At 48.6% G+C, this 23,919-nt stretch overlaps 1 protein-coding gene across 1 annotated transcript in view; it reads right to left on the bottom strand.

Moving 5' to 3' along the window:
* LOC134985575 (uncharacterized) overlaps window positions 1-23,919 on the bottom strand; it is a 379,405-nt gene that overhangs the window by 222,788 nt on the left and 132,698 nt on the right. Inside the window, exons 6-7 of the mRNA XM_063950396.1 lie at window positions 22,370-22,612; window positions 22,196-22,294 (exon numbers count right to left, since the gene is read on the bottom strand). Of these exons, the coding sequence (XP_063806466.1) occupies window positions 22,196-22,294; window positions 22,370-22,612 (342 nt within the window). The remainder of the gene's footprint in view (window positions 1-22,195; window positions 22,295-22,369; window positions 22,613-23,919) is intronic.

The raw sequence follows: 23,919 nt of genomic DNA, 5'->3' as shown, positions 1-23,919 counted from the left end.
TGGGAGTGTATTATAGGATAGCAGGATGCGATCAATAGTCCACGCCTATGGGGGAGTGTATTATAGGATAGCAGGGCTGCGATCAATAGTCCACGCCTATGGGGGAGTGTATTATAGGATAGCAGGGCTGCGATCAATAGTCCACGCCTATGGGGGAGTGTATTATAGGATAGCAGGGCTGCGATCAATAGTCCATGCTTATGGGGGAGTGTATAATAGGATAGCAGGGCTGCGATCAATAGTCCACGCCTATGGGGGAGTGTATTATAGGATAGCAGGGCTGCGATCAATAGTCCACGCCTATGGGGGAGTGTATTATAGGATAGCAGGGCTGCGATCAATAGTCCACGCCTATGGGGGAGTGTATTATAGGATAGCAGGGCTGCGATCAATATTCCATGCCTATGGGGGAGTGTATTATAGGATAGCAGGGCTGCGATCAATAGTCCCCGCCTATGGGGGAGTGTATTATAGGATAGCAGGGCTGCGATCAATAGTCCACGCCTATGGGGGAGTGTATTATAGGATAGCAGGATGCGATCAATAGTCCATGCCTATGGGGGAGTGTATTATAGGATAGCAGGGCTGCGATCAATAGTCCATGCTTATGGGGGAGTGTATAATAGGATAGCAGGATGCGATCAATAGTCCACGCCTATGGGGGAGTGTATTATAGGATAGCAGGCTGCGATCAATAGTCCCCACCTATGGGGGAGTGTATTATAGGATAGCAGGGCTGCGATCAATAGTCCACGCCTATGGGGGAGTGTATTATAGGATAGCAGGGCTGCGATCAATAGTCCACGCCTATGGGGGAGTGTATTATAGGATAGCAGGGCTGCGATCAATAGTCCACGCCTATGGGGGAGTGTATTATAGAATAGCAGGGCTGCGATCAATAGTCCCCGCCTATGTGGGAGTGTATTATAGGATAGCAGGGCTGCGATCAATAGTCCCCGCCTATGGGGGAGTGTATTATAGGATAGCAGGTTGCGATCAATAGTCCACGCCTATGGGGGAGTGTATTATAGGATAGCAGGGCTGCGATCAATAGTCCCAGCCTATGGGGGAGTGTATTATAGGATAGCAGGTTGCGATCAATAGTCCACGCCTATGGGGGAGTGTATTATAGGATAGCAGGGCTGCGATCAATAGTCCCAGCCTATGGGGGAGTGTATTATAGGATAGCAGGGCTGCGATCAATAGTCCACGCCTATGGGGGAGTGTATTATAGGATAGCAGGGCTGCGATCAATAGTCCATGCCTATGGGGGAGTGTATTATAGGATAGCAGGGTGCGATCAATAGTCCCCGCCTATGTGGGAGTGTATTATAGGATAGCAGGGCTGCGATCAATAGTACACGCCTATGGGGGAGTGTATTATAGGATAGCAGGGCTGCGATCAATAGTCCCAGCCTATGGGGGAGTGTATTATAGGATAGCAGGGCTGCGATCAATAGTCCACGCCTATGGGGGAGTGTATTATAGGATAGCAGGGCTGCGATCGCTTGTGCTATGCTAAAAAAGTTTCACACAAAACAAGACCAGCCCTCGACATACTTACCCCTGTGCGACGGGTCCAGCGTTGATGGTCACGGCTTTGACGTCAGACTTCCGCCCTTAGTTCGCCTGGACACGCCAGCGTTTTTCTTACCACTCCCCGAAAACGGCTTCAAACGGTCAGTTGACGCCCAGGAACGCCTTCCTGCTGTCAATTTCCTTGCGGTCGCCGCTGCGACCGCTTTCTTCGTTGTCGGTGTCCTAACGACGCGTGTGCGCAATGCGCACACCGTGCATGCCAGACCCGATCGCACCGCTGTGAAGAAGTGCAGCGTGCGATGGAGTCGGAATGAGGGCCAATGTCAGCATCTAGTGCCTGTGCTGCGGCCCTTGAAGTCTCTTATTAGGGCTGCCTAGCGCAGCCCCCCTGCTAGTGACCTGCACTGCAGGCACCAACTTAAACTGAGCTCCAGTGCCTTGAGGCGGGGCTATAAAGGAGGCAGTGCAGTGCAGTGCATCCTGGGAACAGTCAAAGCTTTAGCCTGTTGGTGTCTCGGATCAAGATCCAACTCTACACCCCGATGTTATTCCCTTAGGAATACCAGTGTACCCCGCTGCAGAAATATAATTAAAGATGAAGTTATAAGACCAAAGCCAAAGAAAGAAAAATAAAGAAAAGACACAGAATACAACAACGACAGAAGTAAATGAGACATAGGTCAGAGAAGTCCCAGCAATGCCACAGATGAATCAGAGTGCAGTGGTGACATAAATAAATCGTAGTACAGTAATGACGGAGATATATCAGCCAGAGCGAAGTGACACCATATATAATTCAGGCAGAGCGCAGTGACTCCATATATAAATCAGGCAGAGTGCAGTGACTCCATATATAAATCAGGCAGAGCGCAGTGACACCATATATAATTCAGGCAGAGCGCAGTGACTCCATATATAAATCAGGCAGAGCGCAGTGACACCATATATAATTCAGGCAGAGCGCAGTGACTCCATATATAAATCAGGCAGAGCGCAGTGACACCATATATAATTCAGGCAGAGCGCAGTGACTCCATATATAAATCAGGCAGAGCGCAGTGACTCCATATATAAATCAGGCAGAGCGCAGTGACACCATATATAATTCAGGCAGAGCGAAGTGACACCATATATAAATCAGCCAGAGCGCAGTGACACCATATATACCATATACAAATAAGGCAGAGCGCAGCGACACCATAAATAAATCAGGCAGAGCGCAGTGACACCATATATAAATCAGGCAGAGCGCAGTGACACCATATATAAATCAGACAGAGCGCAGTGACACCATATATAAATCAGGCAGAGCGCAGTGACACCATATATAAATCAGACAGAGCACAGTGACACCATATATAAATCAGGCAGAGCGCAGTGACACTATATATAAATCAGACAGAGCGCAGTGACACCATGGATAAATCAGGCAGAGCGCAGTGACACCATATATAAATCAGGCAGAGCGCAGTGACACTATATATAAATCAGACAGAGCGCAGTGACACCATATATAAATCAGGCAGAGCGCAGTGACACTATATATTAATCAGACAGAGCGCAGTGACACCATATATAAATCACGCAGAGACACCATATATAAATCAGGCAGAGCGCAGTGACACCATATATAAATCAGACAGAGCGCAGTGACACCATATATAAATCAGGCAGAGCGCAGTGACACCATTTATAAATCAGGCAGAGCGTAGTGACACCATATATAAATCAGGCAGAGCGCAGTGACACTATATATAAATCAGGCAGAGCGCAGTGACACCATATATAAATCAGGCAGAGCGCAGTGACACCATTTATAAATCAGGCAGAGCGTAGTGACACCATATATAAATCAGGCAGAGCGCAGTGACACTATATATAAATCAGACAGAGCGCAGTGACACCATATATAAATCAGGCAGAGCGTAGTGACACCATATATAAATCAGGCAGAACACAGTGACACCATATATAAATCAGGCAGAGCGTAGTGACACCATATATAAATCAGGCAGAACGCAGTGACACCATATATAAATCAGGCAGAACGCAGTGACACCATATATAAATCAGGCAGAGCGCAGTGACACCATTTATAAATCAGCCAGAGTGCAGTGACACCATATATAAATCAGGCAGAGCGCAGTGACACCATATATAAACCAGGCAGAGCGCAGTGACACCATTTATAAATCAGCCAGAGTGCAGTGACACCAAATATAAATCAGGCAGAGCGTAGTGACACAATATATAAATCCACCAGAAAGCAAGTGACACCATATATGAATCACGGAGAACGCAGTGACACCATATATAAAATAAGAATTTACTCACCGGTTATTCTATTTCTCGTAGTCCGTAGTGGATGCTGGGTACTCCGTAAGGACCATGGGGAATAGACGGGCTCCACAGGAGACTGGGCACTTCTTTAAAGAAAGATTAGGTACTACATCTGGTGTGCACTGGCTCCTCCCTCTATGCCCCTCCTCCAGACCTCAGTTAGGGAGACTGTGCCCGGAAGAGCTGACACTACAAGGAAAGGATTTTGGAATCCAGGGTAAGACTCATACCAGCCACACCAATCACACCGTATAACTTGTGATAACATACCCAGTTAACAGTATGAACAATAGCTGAGCCTCATTCAACAGATGGCTCAGAACAATGGGGGTCATTCCGAGTTGTTCGCTCGCAAGCTGCTTTTAGCAGCTCTGCACACGCTAAACCGCCGCCTACTGGGAGTGAATCTTAGCATATTAAAATTGCGAACGAAAGATTAGCAGAATTGCGAATAGACACTTCTTAGCAGTTTCTGAGTAGCTTCAGACTTACTCGGCATCTGCGATCAGTTCAGTGCTTGTCGTTCCTGGTTTGACGTCACAAACACACCCAGCGTTCGCCCAGACACTCCTCCGTTTCTCCAGCCACTCCCGCGTTTTTCCCAGAAACGGTAGCGTTTTTTCACACACTCTTATAAAACGGCCTGTTTCCGCCCAGAAACACCCACTTCCTGTCAATCACATTACGATCACCAGAACGAAGAAAAAAACTCGTAATGCCGTGAGTAAAATTCCTAACTGCATAGCAAATTTACTTGGCGCAGTCGCACTGCGGACATTGCGCATGCGCATTAGCGACTATTCGCTCCGTTGCAACAAAAAAATAACGAGCGAACAACTCGGAATGACCCCCAATAACCCTTTAGTTAAGCAATAACTATATACAAGTATTGCAGAAGTCCGCACTTGGGATGGGCGCCCAGAATCCACTACGGACTACGAGAAATAGAATTACCGGTGAGTAAATTCTTATTTTCTCTGACGTCCTAGTGGATGCTGGGTTCTCCGTAAGGACCATGGGGATTATACCAAAGCTCCCAAACGGGCGGGAGAGTGCGGATGACTCAGCAGCACCGAATGAGCAAACTCAAGGTCCTCCTCAGCCAGGGTATCAAACTTGTAGAATTTAGCAAACGTGTTTGACCCCGACCAGGTAGCAGCTCGGCAAAGTTGTAAAGCCGAGACCCCTCGGGCAGCCGCCCAAGAAGAGCCCACCTTCCTCGTGGAATGGGCTTTTACTGATTTAGGATGCGGCAGTCCAGCCGCAGAATGTGCAAGTTGAATCGTGCTACAGATCCACCGAGCAATAGTCTGCTTAGAAGCAGGAGCACCCAGCTTGTTGGGCGCATACAGGATAAATAGCGAGTCAGTCTTCCTGACTCTAGCCGTCCTGGAAACATAGATTTTCAGGGCCCGGACTACGTCCAGTAACTTGGAATCCTCCAAGTCCCGAGTAGCCGCAGGCACCACAATAGGCTGGTTCAAATGAAAAGCTGATACCACCTTAGGGAGAAATTGGGGACGAGTCCTCAATTCTGCCCTATCCATATGGAAAATCAGATAAGGGCTTTTACATGACAAAGCCGCCAATTCTGACACACGCCTGGCCGAAGCCAAGGCCAAAAGCATGACCACTTCCCACGTGAGATACTTCAACTCCACGGTCTTTAGTGGCTCAAAACAATGTGATTTTAGGAAAACCAACACTACGTTGAGATCCCAAGGTGCCACTGGAGGCACAAAAGGGGGCAGAATACGCAGCACTCCCTTAACAACGTCTGAACTTCAGACAGCGGCTTTCCTAGCCTTTAACAGCGTAGGAATCACTACATCTGGAACGCCCTTTTCCGTTAGGATTCGGCGTTCAACCGCCAAGCCTTCAAACGCAGCCGCGGTAAGTCCTGGAACAGGCAGGGCCCCTGCAGTAACAGGTCCTGCCTGAGAGACAGAGGCCATGGGTCCTCCGAGATCATTTCTTGTAGTTCTGGGTACCAAGTTCTTATTGGCCAATCCGGAACTACGAGTATAGTTCTTACTCCTCTCTTTCTTACTATCCTCAGTACCTTGGGTATGAGAGGAAGAGGAGGGAACACATAAACCGACTGGTACACCCACGGTGTCACTAGTGCGTCCACAGCTATCGCCTGAGGGTCTCTTGACCTGGCGCAATACTGTTTTAGCTTTTTGTTGAGGCGGGACGCCATCATGTCCACCTGTGGCCGTTTCCAACGGTTTACAATCTGCGTGAAGACTTCTGGATGAAGTCCCCACTCTCCCGAGTGGAGGTCGTGCCTGCTGAGGAAGTCTGCTTCCTAGTTTTCCACACCCGGAATGAACACTGCTGACAGTGTTAGCATGTGATACTCTGCCCATCGGAGAATCCTTGTGGCTTCTGCCAACGCCATCCTGCTTCTTATGCCGCCTTGTCGGTTTACATGGGCGACAGCCGTGATGTTGTCTGACTGAATCAGCACCAGCTGGTGTTGAAGCAGGGGTTTTGCCTGACTTAGGGCATTGTAAATGGCCCTTAGGTCCAAAATATTTATGTGTAGGGAAGTCTCCTGACTCGACCATTGTCCTTGGAAGTTTCTTCCCTGAGTGACTGCTCCCCAACCTCGGAGGCTGGCATCCGTGGTCACCAGGACCCAGTCCTGTATGCCGAATCTGCGGCCCTCGAGAAGATGAGCACTCTGCAGCCACTACAGCAGAGACACCCTGGCCCTCGGGGACAGGGTGATCAGCCGATGCATCTGAAGATGCGATCCTCACTTGTCTAACAGGTCCCACTGAAAGTTCCTTGCATGGATTCTGCCGAAGGGAATTGCTTCGTAAGAAGCTACCATCTTTTCCAGGACTCGCGTGCAATGATGCACCGACACCTGTTTTGGTTTCAGGAGGTCTCTGACCAGAGATGACAACTCCTTGGCCTTCTCCTCCGGGAGAAACACCTTCTTCTGTTCTGTGTCCAGAAACATGCCCAATATCAGCAGACGCGTCGTAGGAACCAGCTGCGACTTTGGGATATGCAGAATCCAGCCGTGCTGTTGTAGCACTTCCTGAGATAGTGCTACTCCGATCAACGACTGCTCCTTGGACCTCGCCCTTATAAGGAGATCGTCCAAGTACGGGATAATTATAACTCCCTTCTTTCGAAGGAGTATCATCATTTTGGCCATTACCTTGGAACACACCCTCGGTGCCGTGGACAGACCAAACGGCAACGTCTGGAATTAGTAATGGCAGTTCTGTACCACAACCTTGATCAGTTCAGTGCTTGTCGTTCCTGGTTTGACGTCACAAACACACCCAGCGTTCGCCCAGACACTCCTCCGTTTCTCCAGCCACTCCTGCGTTTTTCCCAGAAACGGTAGCGTTTTTTCACACACTCTTATAAAACGGCCTGTTTCCGCCCAGAAACACCCACTTCCTGTCAATCACATTACGATCACCAGAACGAAGAAAAAAACTCGTAATGCCGTGAGTAAAATTCCTAACTGCATAGCAAATTTACTTGGCGCAGTCGCACTGCGGACATTGCGCATGCGCATTAGCGACTATTCGCTCCGTTGCGACAAAAAAATAACGAGCGAACAACTCGGAATGACCCCCAATAACCCTTTAGTTAAGCAATAACTATATACAAGTATTGCAGAAGTCCGCACTTGGGATGGGCGCCCAGAATCCACTACGGACTACGAGAAATAGAATTACCGGTGAGTAAATTCTTATTTTCTCTGACGTCCTAGTGGATGCTGGGTTCTCCGTAAGGACCATGGGGATTATACCAAAGCTCCCAAACGGGCGGGAGAGTGCGGATGACTCAGCAGCACCGAATGAGCAAACTCAAGGTCCTCCTCAGCCAGGGTATCAAACTTGTAGAATTTAGCAAACGTGTTTGACCCCGACCAGGTAGCAGCTCGGCAAAGTTGTAAAGCCGAGACCCCTCGGGCAGCCGCCCAAGAAGAGCCCACCTTCCTCGTGGAATGGGCTTTTACTGATTTAGGATGCGGCAGTCCAGCCGCAGAATGTGCAAGTTGAATCGTGCTACAGATCCAGCGAGCAATAGTCTGCTTAGAAGCAGGAGCACCCAGCTTGTTGGGCGCATACAGGATAAATAGCGAGTCAGTCTTCCTGACTCTAGCCGTCCTGGAAACATAGATTTTCAGGGCCCGGACTACGTCCAGTAACTTGGAATCCTCCAAGTCCCGAGTAGCCGCAGGCACCACGATAGGTTGGTTCAAATGAAAAGCTGATACCACCTTAGGGAGAAATTGGGGACGAGTCCTCAATTCTGCCCTGTCCATATGGAAAATCAGATAAGGGCTTTTACATGACAAAGCCGCCAATTCTGACACACGCCTGGCCGAAGCCAAGGCCAAAAGCATGACCACTTCCCACGTGAGATACTTCAACTCCACGGTCTTTAGTGGCTCAAAACAATGTGATTTTAGGAAAACCAACACTACGTTGAGATCCCAAGGTGCCACTGGAGGCACAAAAGGGGGCTGAATACGCAGCACTCCCTTAACAACGTCTGAACTTCAGACAGCGGCTTTCCTAGCCTTTAACAGCGTAGGAATCACTACATCTGGAACGCCCTTTTCCGTTAGGATTCGGCGTTCAACCGCCAAGCCTTCAAACGCAGCCGCGGTAAGTCCTGGAACAGGCAGGGCCCCTGCAGTAACAGGTCCTGCCTGAGAGACAGAGGCCATGGGTCCTCCGAGATCATTTCTTGTAGTTCTGGGTACCAAGTTCTTATTGGCCAATCCGGAACTACGAGTATAGTTCTTACTCCTCTCTTTCTTACTATCCTCAGTACCTTGGGTATGAGAGGAAGAGGAGGGAACACATAAACCGACTGGTACACCCACGGTGTCACTAGTGCGTCCACAGCTATCGCCTGAGGGTCTCTTGACCTGGCGCAATACTTTTTTAGCTTTTTGTTGAGGCGGGACGCCATCATATCCACCTGTGGCCGTTTCCAACTGCTTCTTATGCCGCCTTGTCGGTTTACATGGGCGACAGCCGTGATGTTGTCTGACTGAATCAGCACCAGCTGGTGTTGAAGCAGGGGTTTTGCCTGACTTAGGGCATTGTAAATGGCCCTTAGGTCCAAAATATTTATGTGTAGGGAAGTCTCCTGACTCGACCATTGTCCTTGGAAGTTTCTTCCCTGAGTGACTGCTCCCCAACCTCGGAGGCTGGCATCCGTGGTCACCAGGACCCAGTCCTGTATGCCGAATCTGCGGCCCTCGAGAAGATGAGCACTCTGCAGCCACTACAGCAGAGACACCCTGGCCCTCGGGGACAGGGTGATCAGCCGATGCATCTGAAGATGCGATCCTCACTTGTCTAACAGGTCCCACTGAAAGTTCCTTGCATGGATTCTGCCGAAGGGAATTGCTTCGTAAGAAGCTACCATCTTTTCCAGGACTCACGTGCAATGATGCACCGACACCTGTTTTGGTTTCAGGAGGTCTCTGACCAGAGATGACAACTCCTTGGCCTTCTCCTCCGGGAGAAAATAAGATTTTACTTACCGATAAATCTATTTCTCGTAGTCCGTAGTGGATGCTGGGGACTCCGTCAGGACCATGGGGGAATAGCGGCTCCGCAGGAGACAGGGCACAAAAGCAAGCTTTTAGGATCACATGGTGTGTACTGGCTCCTCCCCCTATGACCCTCCTCCAAGCCTCAGTTAGGTACTGTGCCCGGACGAGCGTACACAATAAGGAAGGATCTTGAATCCCGGGTAAGACCCAAACCAGCCACACCAATCACACCGTACAACTTGTGATCTGAACCCAGTTAACAGTATGATAACAATGAAGTAGCCTCTAAAAAAGATGGCTCACAACAATAATAACCCGATTTTTGTAACAATAACTATGTACAAGTAATGCAGACAATCCGCACTTGGGATGGGCGCCCAGCATCCACTACGGACTACGAGAAATAGATTTATCGGTAAGTAAAATCTTATTTTCTCTAACGTCCTAGTGGATGCTGGGGACTCCGTCAGGACCATGGGGATTATACCAAAGCTCCCAAACGGGCGGGAGAGTGCGGGTGACTCTGCAGCACCGAATGAGAGAACTCCAGGTCCTCCTCAGCCAGGGTATCAAATTTGTAGAATTTTACAAACGTGTTCCCCCCTGACCACGTAGCTGCTCGGCAAAATTTTAAAGCCGAGACCCCCTCGGGCATCCGCCCAAGATGAGCCCACCTTCCTTGTGGAATGGGCATTGACAGATTTTTGGCTGTGGCAGGCCTGCCACAGACTGTGCAAGCTGAATTGTACTACAAATCCAACGAGCAATAGTCTGCTTAGAAGCAGGAGCACCCATCTTTTGGGGTGCATACAATATAAACAGCAAGTCAGACTTTCTGACTCCAGCCGTCCTGGAAATATATATCTATTTTTAGGGCCCCGACAACGTCTAGCAACTTGGAGTCCTCCAAGTCCCTAGTAGCCGCAGGCACCACAATATGTTGTTTCAGGCGAAACGCTGACACCACCTTAGGAAGAAACTGGGGACGAGTCCGCAGTTCTGCCCTGTCCGAATGGAAAAACAAATATGAGCTTTTTTTTTTTTAAGACAAAGCCCCCAATTCTGACAATCGCCTGGCCGAGGCCAGGGCCACAACATGGTCCCTTTCCATGTGAGATATTTCAAATCCACAGAATTTATCGGTTCAAACCAATATGATTTGAGGAATCCCAACACTACGTTGAGATCCCACGGTGCCACTGGAGGCACACAAGGGGCTGTATATGCAATACTCCCTTGACAAACGTCTGGACTTCAGGAATTGAAGCCAATTTTTTCTGGAAGAAAATCTACAGGGCCGAAACTTGAACCTTAATGGACCCCAATTTGAGGCTCATAGACACTCCTGTTTTCAGGAAGTGCAGAAATCGACCTAGTTGAAATTTTTTCGTGGGGCCTTCCTGGCCTCACCCACGCAACATATTTTCACCACATGTGGTGATAACGTTGTGCGGTCACCTCCTTCCTGGCTTTGACCAGGGTAGGTATGACCTCTTCCGGAATGCCTTTTCCCTTAGGATCCGGCGTTCAACCGCCATGCCGTCAAACGCAGTCGCGGTAAGTCTTGGAACAGACAAGGTCCCCGCTGGAGCAGGTCCTTTCTTAGAGGCAGATGCCACGGTTCCTCTTGGAACAGACATGGTTCTTGCTGAAAGCAAATCCCATCTTAGCTCCCGAGGCCATTAGTCCTCTGTGAGCATCTCTTGAAGTTCCGGGTACCAAGTCCCTCTTGGCCAATCCGGAGCCACGAGTATAGTTCTTACTCCTCTACGTCTTATAATTCTCAATACCTTGGTTATGAGAAGCAGAAGAGGGAACACATACACCGACTGTTACACCCACGGTGTTACCAGGACGTCCACAGCTATCGCCTGAAGGTCTCGTGACCTGGCGCAATACCTGTCCCGTTTTTTGTTCGGGCGGGACGCCATCATTTCCACCTTTGGTCTTTCCCAACGGTTCACAATCATGCGGAAAACTTCCCGATGAAGTTCCCACTCTCCCGGGTGGAGGTCGTGCCTGCTGAGGAAGTCTGCTTCCCAGTCGTCCACTCCCGGAATGAACACTGCTGACAGTGCTATCACATGATTTTCCGTCTAGCGAAAAATCCTTGCAGTTTTGACCACTGCCCTCCTGCTTCTTATGCCGCCCTATCTGTTTACGTGGGCGACTGCCGTGATGTTATCCCACTGGATCAATACCGGCTGACCTTGAAGCAGAGGCCTTGCTAAGCTTATAGCATTACAAATTTGCTCTTAGCTCCAGTATATTTATGTGGAGAGAATTCTCCAGACTTGATCACACTCCCTGGAAATTTTTTCCCTGTGTGACTGCTCCCCAGCCTCTCAGGCTGGCCTCCGTGGTTACCAGCATCCAATCCTGAATGCCGAATCTGCGGCCCTCTAGAAGATGAGCACTCTGTAATCACCACAGGAGAGACACCCTTGTCCTTGGATATAGGGTTATCCGCTGATGCATCTGAAGATGCGATCCGGACCATTTGTCCAGCAGATCCCACTGAAGAGTTCTTGCGTGAAATCTGCCGAATGGAAGCGCTTCGTAATAAGCCACCATTTTTTACCAGGACTCTTGTGCAATGATGCACTGACACTTTTCCTGGTTTTAGGAGGATCCCGATTAGCTCGGATAACTCCCTGGCTTTCTCCTCTGGGAGAAACACCCTTTTCCTGGACTGTGTCCAGAATCATCCCTAGGACCAGCAGACGTGTCGTCGGAACAACTGCGGTTTTGGAATATTTAGAATCCACCCGTGCTGTCGTAGAACTACTTGAGATAGTGCTACTCCGACCTCCAACTGTTCTCTGGACCTTGTTCTTATCAGGAGGTCGTCCATTTTCTTTGAAGACGAATCCTCATTTCGGTCATTACCTTGGTAAAGACCCGGGGTGCCTTGGACACTCCAACGGCATCGTCTGAAACTGATAGTGACAGTTCTGTACCACGAACCTGAGGTACCCTTGGTGAGAAAAGCAAATTTTGGGACATGGAGGTAAGCATCCCTGATGTCCCGGGACACCATATAGTCCCCTTGTTCCCAGTTCGCTATCACTGCTCTGAGTGACTCCATCTGGATTTGAACCCTTGTAAGTGTTCACATTTTTCAGATTTAGAATCGGTCTCACCTAGCCTTCTGGCTTCAGTACCACCCTATAGTGTGGAACAATACCCCTTTCCTTGTTGTAGGAGGGGTAATTTTATTATCACCTGCTGGGAATACAGCTTGTGAATTGTTTTCAATACTGCCTCCCTGTCGGAGGGGGACATTGGTACAGCAGACTACAGGAACCTGCGAGGGGGGAAACGCCTCGACATTCCAATCTGTGCCCCTTTGATACTACTTGTAGGATCCAGGGGTCCTGTACGGTCCCAGCGTCATGCTGAGAACTTAGTAGAAGCGGTGGAGGGCTTCTGTTACTGGGAATGGGCTGCCTGCTGCAGTCTTCTTCCCTTTCCTCTATCCCTGGGCAGATATCTTATAGGGACGAAAAGACTGAGGCTGAAAAGACGGTGTCTTTTTCTGCAGAGATGTGACTTAGGGTAAAAAACGGTGGATCTTCCAGCAGTTGCCGTGGCCACCAGGTCCCATGGACCGACCCCAAATAACTCCTCCCCTTTTATACGGCAATACATCTTTGTGCCGTTTGGAATCTGCATCCCCTGACCACTGTCGTGTCCATAAACATCTTCTTGCAGATATGGACATCGCATTTACTCTTGATGCCAGAGTGCAAATATCCCTCTGCGCATCTCGTATATATAGAAATGCATCCTTTAAATGCTCTATAGTCAATAAAATACTGTCCCTGTCAAGGGTATCAATATTTTTAGTCAGGGAATCCTACCAAGCCACCTCAGCTCTGCACATCCAGGCTGAGGCGATCGCTGGTCACAGTATAACACCAGCATGTGTGTGTATACTTTTTAGGATATTTTTCTGATAAGCATGTGAGCGCCTTATCCACCCTGAGGGGTGTTTCCCAATGCACCTTAACTTCTGGCGGGAAAGGGTATACCGCCAATAATTTTCTATCGGGGGAAACCCACGCATCATCACACACTTCATTTAATTTATCTGATTCAGGAAAAACTACAGGTAGTTTTTTCACCTCACACATAATACCCTTCTTTGTGGTACTTGGAGTATCAGAAATATGCAACACCTCCTTCATTGCCCTTAACGTGTGGCCCTAAAGGAAAATACGTTTGTTTCTTCACCGTCGACACTGAAATCAGTGTCCTTGTCTGGGTCTATGTCGACCGACTGAGGTAAATGGGCGTTTTTACAAGCCCCTGACGGTGTCTGAGACGCCTGGACCGGTACTAATTTGTTCGCCGGCCGTCTCATGTCGTCAACCCACTTGCAGCGTGTTGACATTACCACGTAATTCCATAAGTAAGCCATCCATTCCGGTGTCGACTCCCTAGAGAGTGACATCACCATTACAGGCAATTTGCTCCGCCTCCTCACCAACATTTTCCTCATACATGTCGACACACACGTACCGACATACAGCACACACATAGGGAATGCTCTGATAGAGGACAGGACCCACTAGCCCTTTGGGGAGACAGAGGGAGAGTTTGCCAGCACACACCAAAATGCTATAATTATACAGGGACAACCCTTATATAAGTGTTCCTCCCATATAGCATTTAATATATATGTATATCGCCAAATCAGTGCCCCCCCTCTCTGTTTTAACCCTGTTTCTGTAGTGCAGTGCAGGGGAGAGCCTGGGAGCCTTCCCCTCAGCCTTTCTGTGAGGGAAAATGGCGCTGTGTGCTGAGGAGAATAGGCCCCGCCCCCTTTTCGGCGGGCTTCTTCTCCGGAGATTGTGAAGTCTGGCAGGGGTTAAATACATCCATATAGCCTCAAGGGCTATATGTGATGTATTTTTCGCCATACAGGTATTCTACATTGCTGCCAGGGCGCCCCCCCCCGCGCCCTGCACCCTCCGTGATCGCTGTGGGAAGTGTGCTGACAGACAATGGCGCACAGCTGCAGTGCTGTGCGCTACCTGAGGAAGACTGAAAAGTCTTCTGCCGCCTGGTTCCGGACCTCTTCAATCTTCAGCATCTGCAAGGGGGTCGGCGGCGCGGCTCCGGGACGAACCCCAGGGCGAGACCTGTGTTCCGACTCCCTCTGAAGCTAATGGTGTCCAGTAGCCTAAGAATCCAATCCATCCTGCACGCAGGTGAGTTGAAATTCTCTCCCCTAAGTCCCTCGATGCAGTGAGCCTGTTGCCAGCAGGACTCACTGAAAATAAAGAACCTAAAAACTTTTTCTAAGCAACTCTTTAAGAGAGCCACCTAGATTGCACCCTTCTCGGACGGGCACAAAAACCTAACTGAGGCTTGGAGGAGGGTCATAGGGGGAGGAGCCAGTACACACCATGTGATCCTAAAAGCTTGCTTTTGTGCCCTGTCTCCTGCGGAGCCGCTATTCCCCCATGGTCCTGACGGAGTCCCCAGCATCCACTAGGACGTTAGAGAAACACCTTCTTCTGTTCTGTGTCCAGAAACATGCCCAATATCAGCAGATGCGTCGTAGGAACCAGCTGCGACTTTGGGATATGCAGAATCCAGCAGTGCTGTTGTAGCACTTCCTGAGATAGTGCTACTCCGATCAACGACTGCTCCTTGGACCTCGCCCTTATAAGGAGATCGTCCAAGTACGGGATAATTATAACTCCCTTCTTTCGAAGGAGTATCATCATTTTGGCCATTACCTTGGAACACACCCTCGGTGCCGTGGACAGACCAAACGGCAACGTCTGGAATTAGTAATGGCAGTTCTGTACCACAACCTTGAGGTACTCCTGGTGAGGAGGGTAAATGGGGACATGTAGGTAAGCATCCATGATGTCCAGTGACACCATAAAAACCCCCTCTTCCAGGCTTGCAATAACCGCCCTGAGTGATTCTATTTTGAACTTGAACTTCCTTATATAAGTGTTCAAGGATTTCAAATTTAGAATGGTTCTCACCGAACCGTCTGGTTTCGGTATCACAAACATTGTGGAATAGTAACCTCGTCCCTGTTGAAGGAGAGGAACTTTGATTATCACCTGCTGGAGGTACAGCTTGTGAGTTGCCGCCAGTACTACCTCCCTTTCCTTGGGAGTAGCAGGCAAGGCTGATTTGAGGTAACGGCGAGGGGGAGACGTCTCGAACTCCAGCTTGTATCCCTGAGATACCTGTAGAACCCAGAGATCCACCTGTGAGCGAACCCACTGGTCGCTGAAGTTCCGGAGACGGCCCCCCACCGCACCTGGCTCCACCTGTGAAGCCCCAGCGTCATGCGGTGGACTTAGTGGAAGCAGGGGAGGATATTTGTTCCTGGGAACTGGCTGTCTGGTGCAGCTTTTTCCCTCTACCCCTGCCTCTGGGCAGAAAGGACGCGCCTCTGACCCGCTTGCCTTTCTGAGGCCGAAAGGACTGTACTTGATAATACGGTGCTTTCTTAGGCTGTGAAGGAACCTGAGGTAAAAAAGTCGACTTCCCAGCTGTTGCTGTGGACACGAGGTCCGAGAGACCGTCCCCAAACAATTCCTCACCCTTATAAGGCAAAACTTCCATGTGCCTTTTAGAATCAGCATCACCTGTCCACTGCCGAGTCCATAATACTCTCCTGGCAGAAATGGACATTGCATTAATTCTAGATGCCAGCCGGCAAATGTCCCTCTGTGCATCTCTCATATATAAGACTACGTCTTTAATATGCTCTATAGTTAGCAAAATAGTATCTCTGTCAAGGGAATCATTGTTATCTGACAGGGAATCAGACCATGCTGCTGCAGCACTACACATCCATGCTGAAGCAATAGCAGGTCTCAGTATAGTACCTGAGTGTGTATACACAGACTTCAGGATAGCCTCCTGCTTTCTATCTGCAGGCTCCTTTAAGGCGGCCGTATCCTGAGACGGCAGTGCCACCTTTTTTGATAAGCGTGTGAGCGCCTTGTCAACCCTAGGGGATGTCTCCCAGCGTAACCTATCCGTTGGCGCCATTAGTAACCGCTTAGAAATCACTAGTTTCTTATCTGGGGAACACCACGCTTCTTCACACAATTCATTTAACTCATCAGATGGGGAAAAAGTCACTGGCTGCTTTTTCTCCCCAAACATAATACCCTTTTTTGTGGTAACCGGGTTGTCAGAAATGTGCAACACATTTTTCATTGCCGTAATCATACATCGGATGGCCCTTGTGGATTGTACATTTGTCTCATCCTCGTCGACACTGGAGTCAGACTCCGTGTCGACATGTGTCTGCCATCTGAGGTAGCGGGCGTTTTTGAGCCCCTGATGGCCTCTGAAACGTTTGGGCAGGCGCGGGCTGAGATGCCGGCTGTCCCAAAGCTGTTACGTCATCGAACCTTTTATGCAAGGAGTTGACACTGTCGGTTAATACCTTCCACATATCCATCCACTCTGGTGTCGGCCCCGCAGGGGGCGACATCACACTTATCGGCTCCTGCTCCGCCTCCACGTACGCGTCCTCATCAAACATGTCGACACAGCCGTACCGACACACCGCACACACACACAGGGAATGCTCTGACTGAGGACAGGACCCCACAAAGTCCTTTGGGGAGACAGAGAGAGAGTATGCCAGCACACACCAGAGCGCTACATAACAGAGGGATATACACTATACACAAAGTGAATTTTCCCCCAATAGCTGCTTATATCACAATTTTGCGCCTAAATTTATGTGCTCCCCCTCTCTTTTTTACCCTTTCTGTAGTGTATACTGCAGGGGAGAGCCTGGGGTGCTTCCTTCCAGCTGAGCTGTGAAGAGAAAATGGCGCTGGCTGTGCTGAGGAAGATAGCCCCGCCCCTTCAGCGGCGGGCTTCTCCCGCTTTTTTAATGATAATTATGGCGGGGGATTAGGCACATATACAGTTTAGAACTGTATAATGTGCAGTTTGCCATCTAAGGTATACTAATTGCAGCCCAGGCCCCCCCCCCCCCCCCCCCAGCGCCCTGCACCCACCAGTGACCGGAGCGTGTGGTGTGCTGTGGGAGCAATGGCGCACAGCTGCAGTGCCGTGCGCTACCTTATTGAAGACCGGAGTCTTCAGCCGCCGATTTTCTCCGGAATCTTCCGTCTTCTGGCTCTGCAAGGGGGACGGCGGCGCGGCTCCAGGAACGGACGATCGAGGTTGGGCCCTGTGTTCGATCCCTCTGGAGCTAATGGTGTCCAGTAGCCTTAAAAGCACAAGCTAGCTGCAAGCAGGTAGGTTTGCTTCTCTCCCCAAAGTCCCACGTAGCAGTGAGTCTGTTGCCAGCAGATCTCACTGAAAATAATAAACCTAACAAATACTTTCTTTATAGTGAACTCAGGAGAGCCCACTAAGTGCATCCAGCTCTGGCCGGGCACAAATTCTAACTGAAGTCTGGAGGAGGGGCATAGAGGGAGGAGCCAGTGCACACCAGATGTAGTACCTAATCTTTCTTTAAAGAGTGCCCAGTCTCCTGCAGAGCCCGTCTATTCCCCATGGTCCTTACGGAGTACCCAGCATCCACTAGGACGTCAGAGAAATCAGGCAGAGCATAGTGACACCATATATAAATAAGGCAGAACGCAGTGACACCATATATAAATCAGGCAGAACGCAGTGACACCATATATAAATCAGGCAGAGCGCAGTGACACCATGTATAAATCAGGCAGAGCGCAGTGACACCATGTATAAATCAGGCAGAGCGCAGTGACACCATGTATAAAATCAGGCAGAGCGCAGTGACACCATGTATAAATCAGGCAGAGCGCAGTGACACCATGTATAAATCAGGCAGAGAGCAGTGACACCATATATAAATCAGCCAGAGCGCAGTGACACCATATATAAATCAGGCAGAGCGCAGTGATGATGCAGGTAGGACAGGGAGCAGTGACACCATATATAAATCAGGCAGAGCGCAGTGACACCGTATATAAATCAGACAGAGCGCAGTGACACCGTATATAACTCAGGCAGAGCGCAGTGACTCCATATATAAATCAGGCAGAGCGCAGTGACACCATATATAAATCAGGCAGAGTGCAGTGACACCATATATAAATCAGGCAGAGCGCAGTGACACCATATATAAATCAGGCAGAACGCAGTGACACCATATATAAATCAGGCAGAGCGCAGTGACACCATATATAAATCAGGCAGAGCACAGTGACACCGTATATAAATCAGACAGAGCACAGTGACACCATATATAAATCAGACAACAGAGCACAGTGACACCGTATATAAATCAGGCAGAGCGCAGTGACACCGTATATAAATCAGGCAGAGCGCAGTGACACCATATATAAATCAGGCAGAGCGCAGTGACACCATATATAAATCAGGCAGAGCGCAATGACACCATAAATAAATCAGGCAGAGCGTAGTGACACCATATATAAATCAGGCAGAGCGCAGTGACACCATATATAAATCAGGCAGAGCGTAGTGACAACATATATAAATCAGGCAGAGTGCAGTGACACTATATATAAATCAGGCAGAGCGCAGTGACACCATGTATAAATCAGGCAGAGCGCAGTGACACTATGTATAAATCAGGCAGAGCGCAGTGACACCATGTATAAAATCAGGCAGAGCGCAGTGACACCATGTATAAATCAGGCAGAGCGCAGTGACACCATGTATAAATCAGGCAGAGCGCAGTGACACCATACATAAATCAGGCAGAACGCAGTGACACCATACATAAATCAGGCAGAACGCAGTGAAACCATATATAAATCAGGCAGAGCGCAGTGACACCATACACAAATCAGTCAGAACGCAGTGACACCATATATAAATCAGGCAGAGCGCAGTGACACCATATATAAATCAGCCAGAGCGCAGTGACACCATATATAAATCAGGCAGAGCGCAGTGATGATGCAGGTAGGACAGGGAGCAGTGACACCATATATAAATCAGGCAGAGCGCAGTGACACCGTATATAACTCAGGCAGAGCGCAGTGACACCATATATAAATCAGGCAGAGTGCAGTGACACCATATATAAATCAGGCAGAGCGCAGTGACACCATATATAAATCAGGCAGAGCACAGTGACACCGTATATAAATCAGACAGAGCGCAGTGACACCGTATATAAATCAGGCAGAGCGCAGTGACACCGTATATAAATCAGGCAGAGCGCAGTGACACCATATATAAATCAGGCAGAGCGCAGTGACACCATATATAAATCAGGCAGAGCGCAGTGATGATGCAGGTAGGACAGGGAGCAGTGACACCATATATTTATCAGGCAGAGCGCAGTGATGATGCAGGTAGGACAGGGAGCAGTGACACCATATATAAATCAGGCAGAGTGCAGTGACACCATATATAAATCAGGCAGAGCGCAGTGACACCATATATAAATCAGGCAGAGCGCAGTGACACCATATATAAATCAGGCAGAGCGCAGTGATGATGCAGGTAGGACAGGGAGCAGTGACACCATATATAAATCAGGCAGAGCGCAGTGATGATGCAGGTAGGACAGGGAGCAGTGACACCATATACAGTATAAATGTGAGCACAGTGATGACAGATATAAGGCAGAATGGAGTGATAACAGAGATAAGGCAAAGCGCAGCAATGACAGAGATAAGGCAGAATGCAGCGATGACAGAGATAAGGCAGAGTACAGCAATGACCGATAAGGCAGAATGCAGCGATGACAGAGATAAGGCAGAGTACAGCAATGACTGATAAGGCATAGTGCAGCGATGACAGATGTAAGGCACAGTGCAGCGATGACAGAGATAAGGTAGAATGCAGCGATGACAGATAAGGCAGAGTGCAGCAATGACAGATAAGGCAGAATGCAGTGATGACAGAGATAAGGCATAGTGCAGCAATGACAGATGTAAGGCAGAATGCAGCGATGACAGATATAAGGCAGAGTGCAGTGATGTTAGACATAAGGCAGAGGATGACAGAGATAAGGCAGAATGCAGCGATGACAGAGATAAGGCAGAGTGCAGCAATGACAGATGTAAGGCAGAATGCAGCGATGACAGAGATAAGGCAGAGTGCAGTGATGTTAGACATAAGGCAGAGGATGACAGAGATAAGGCAGAATGCAGCGATGACAGAGATAAGGCAGAATGCAGCGATGACAGAGATAAGGCAGAATGTAGTGATGACAGAGAAGGTAGAGCACAAAGATGACAGAGATAAAGCAGAGGGCAATGAAGACAGATCTAATGGAGAAAACAGCGATGACAGAAATAAGGCAGAGTGCAGTGATGATAGATATAAGGCTCAGTGCAGCGCAGCAATGACAGATGTAAGGCAGAATGCAGCGATGACAGATATAAGGCAAGTTGCATTGATGACAGAGATAAGGAAGAGTGCAGGGAAGACAGATATAAGGCAGAGTGCAGCAATGACAGATGTAAGGCAGAATGCAGCAATGACAGAAGTAAGGCAGAGTGCAGCAATGACCGATAAGGCAGAATGCAGCGATGACAGAGATAAGGCAGAGTGCAGTAATGCCCGATAAGGCAGAGTGCAGCAATGACAGATAAGGCAGAATGCAGCGATGACAGAGATAAGGCAGAGTGCAGCGATGACAGAGATAAGGCAGAGTGCAGCGATGACAGATACGGCAGAATGCAGCGATGACAGATAAGGCAGAGTGCAGCAATGACAGATAAGGCAGAGTGCAGCGATGACAGAGATAAGGCAGAGTGCAGCGATGACAGATACGGCAGAATGCAGCGATGACAGATAAGGCAGAGTGCAGTGATGACAGATATAAGGCTCAGTGCAGCAATGACAGATAAGGTAGAATGTAGCGATGACAGAGATCAGGCAGAGTGCAGCAATGACAGATGTAAGGCAGAATGCAGCGATGACAGAGATAAGGCAGAATGTAGTGATGACAGAGAAGGTAGAGCACAACGATGACAGAGATAAAGCAGAGGGCAATGAAGACAGATCTAATGGAGAAAACAGCGATGACAGAAATAAGGCAGAGTGCAGTGATGATAGATATAAGGCTCAGTGCAGCGCAGCAATGACAGATGTAAGGCAGAATGCAGCGATGACAGATATAAGGCAAGTTGCATTGATGACAGAGATAAGGAAGAGTGCAGGGATGACAGATATAAGGCAGAGTGCAGCAATGACAGAGGTAAGGCAGAGTGCAGCAATGACCGATAAGGCAGAATGCAGCGATGACAGAGATAAGGCAGAGTGCAGCAATGACAGAGGTAAGGCAGAGTGCAGCAATGACCGATAAGGCAGAATGCAGCGATGACAGAGATAAGGCAGAGTGCAGTAATGACCGATAAGGCAGAGTGAAGCAATGACCGATAAGGCAGAATGCAGCTATGACAGAGATAAGGCAGTGTGCAGCAATGACCGATAAGGCAGAATGCAGCGATGACAGAGATAAGGCAGAGTGCAGCAATGACAGATAAGGCAGAGTGCAGCAATGACAGATAAGGCAGAGTGCAATGATGACAGATATAAAGCTCAGTGCAGCGATGACAGATGTAAGGCAGAATGCAGCGATGACAGATATAAGACAAGTTGCATTGATGACAGAGATAAGGCAGAGTGCAGCAATGACAGATAAGGCAGAATGTAGCGATGACAGAGATCAGGCAGAGTGCAGCAATGACAGATAAGGCAGAATACAGCAATGACAGATATAAGGCACAGTGCATCAATTACAGAGATAAATCAGGCACATGATGGTTAGCGAGTGCTCACCTCGGAGGTGGAACAGACACGACTCAGTGAGGTTTCTACAGGCACTGAGATTCAGGTGCTGTAACTTGTGCAGCTGTTGTACAATGCAAAGACCCTGATCTGAGAACAGAAAATGGGATGTCAGGACTTATACTGATATACAATAGATTTTCTATATCATTTACATATCCACACCTGTGATTAGATGACAAGAGCTGAGGCTGAGGGTCCGAAGGCCAGGGAAGCCACGGAGATGTCGGATGAGATCATTTGTGCAGTACTGATAGCAGTTTAGAGTGATCCTGCGGACAGGGCAGCCAGTAAATAGATCCAGAGTTTTTGGCCGCAAAGCTCTTTCCCTGATCATGTAGTCAATGATCATCTCTGCCAGATCTGGGGTGAGGCCGGACAGTGAGCCTGAATACTGCATGTTAGGAGCTAGAGACAGGAAGACACATCAATTCATTTATCATTTCATAAACTCACAACGACTCTGCATTAATAATCATTATCTCAGACTACTTTCATTTCTAGGCACGGGCGGATGTAGACGTCTCTTTTAGGGCACGCGGAATGAACTCTGAATCCTCCCCTCTCTACTCCCTTCCTTCCATTTACAGTCACAGCCCTAACCTCTACTAGCAATCCCCAGACAATGGCCACGCTCAGCCTGCGCTCCGACTGCTCTCACATTCTCACCAAGAAAGTGATTAATACCAGAGAGGGGAGCTCGGTGTCACCTGCACGTACTGACAAACAGCTGTATCTGTCATGTAGTTTATCACTGTCAAAGTCGAAAAATATTGTAGTACACACACCACGTACTAACCACACACACATGCCCGCTGCGCGTGCACTTGTTCCGCCGTGCGTGCACATATCCGCAATTTGCGTATGATCGCTCCCGCGGTCCTGCGAGTGGTATGGGTATTTACGGCGGAGTTTGTGAGTGCATAGAGGGTTATCAGAACATTACATATTTAATCCAAATAGTGCACATTGTACACATAGCCCCCCTGCACCACATCAGCAAGTATCAACAGTTTAAATGATTCCAGGACTAAGGGATTCGCCTTTGCATGATAGGAGGGGACAGACTAAGGTTATAAGGTGATGTCTAGTATCCAGCTGTAGGGTATTTAAAGGGTAACATTCCGGTGTTGGTTAGAGGAAGATCGCATGTCCCTGCGTATAGTTATGTGCAAAAGTAGAATATAGATATAAACTGTATTTACTGTATATTATGTATGCGGCGGGAATCCAGAGGAGACCACCCACAAGAGCAGTTGAGAAAGACATTGCCCACCTTTTCAAATCAACCTATGACCTCTCCTGTAATGTAAAGATGCATCTCTGTGTCCAATGGACAAAGGGATTACAGTATCCATTGTATTGCTTTTGGAAGTAGTGTATAAAAAGCCTGTTGCTGCCTGGCCGGTCAGAAGACTCTTAACGCTATCAACCTGATGAGCGGAGGACTGGACCAGGAAGCGCTTGCGAATATTCTCACGTATGTACATTGACTGTAGCCATTTACTCTGTTGTATATTGTAGTGTATAAATTGTATTGTTATCCCCTTCCAGATATATACGCTGAGGTGTCGGAGCCCAGTGTTAAACTACAAATCGGTGTTGTGTCCTCTTTTCCCTGCTAGGGTTTAAAGCATATTACATTACCTAACTGTATAAGGTTTAAAAGTGTATTGATAAGGTGTGTACGCGCTGCGGGTATTTTATACCGTCAG

This window comes from Pseudophryne corroboree (assembly GCF_028390025.1).
Source record: "Pseudophryne corroboree isolate aPseCor3 chromosome 5 unlocalized genomic scaffold, aPseCor3.hap2 SUPER_5_unloc_1, whole genome shotgun sequence".
NCBI lineage: Eukaryota > Metazoa > Chordata > Amphibia > Anura > Myobatrachidae > Pseudophryne > Pseudophryne corroboree.
This window is presented reverse-complemented; position numbering and strand designations above follow the sequence as displayed.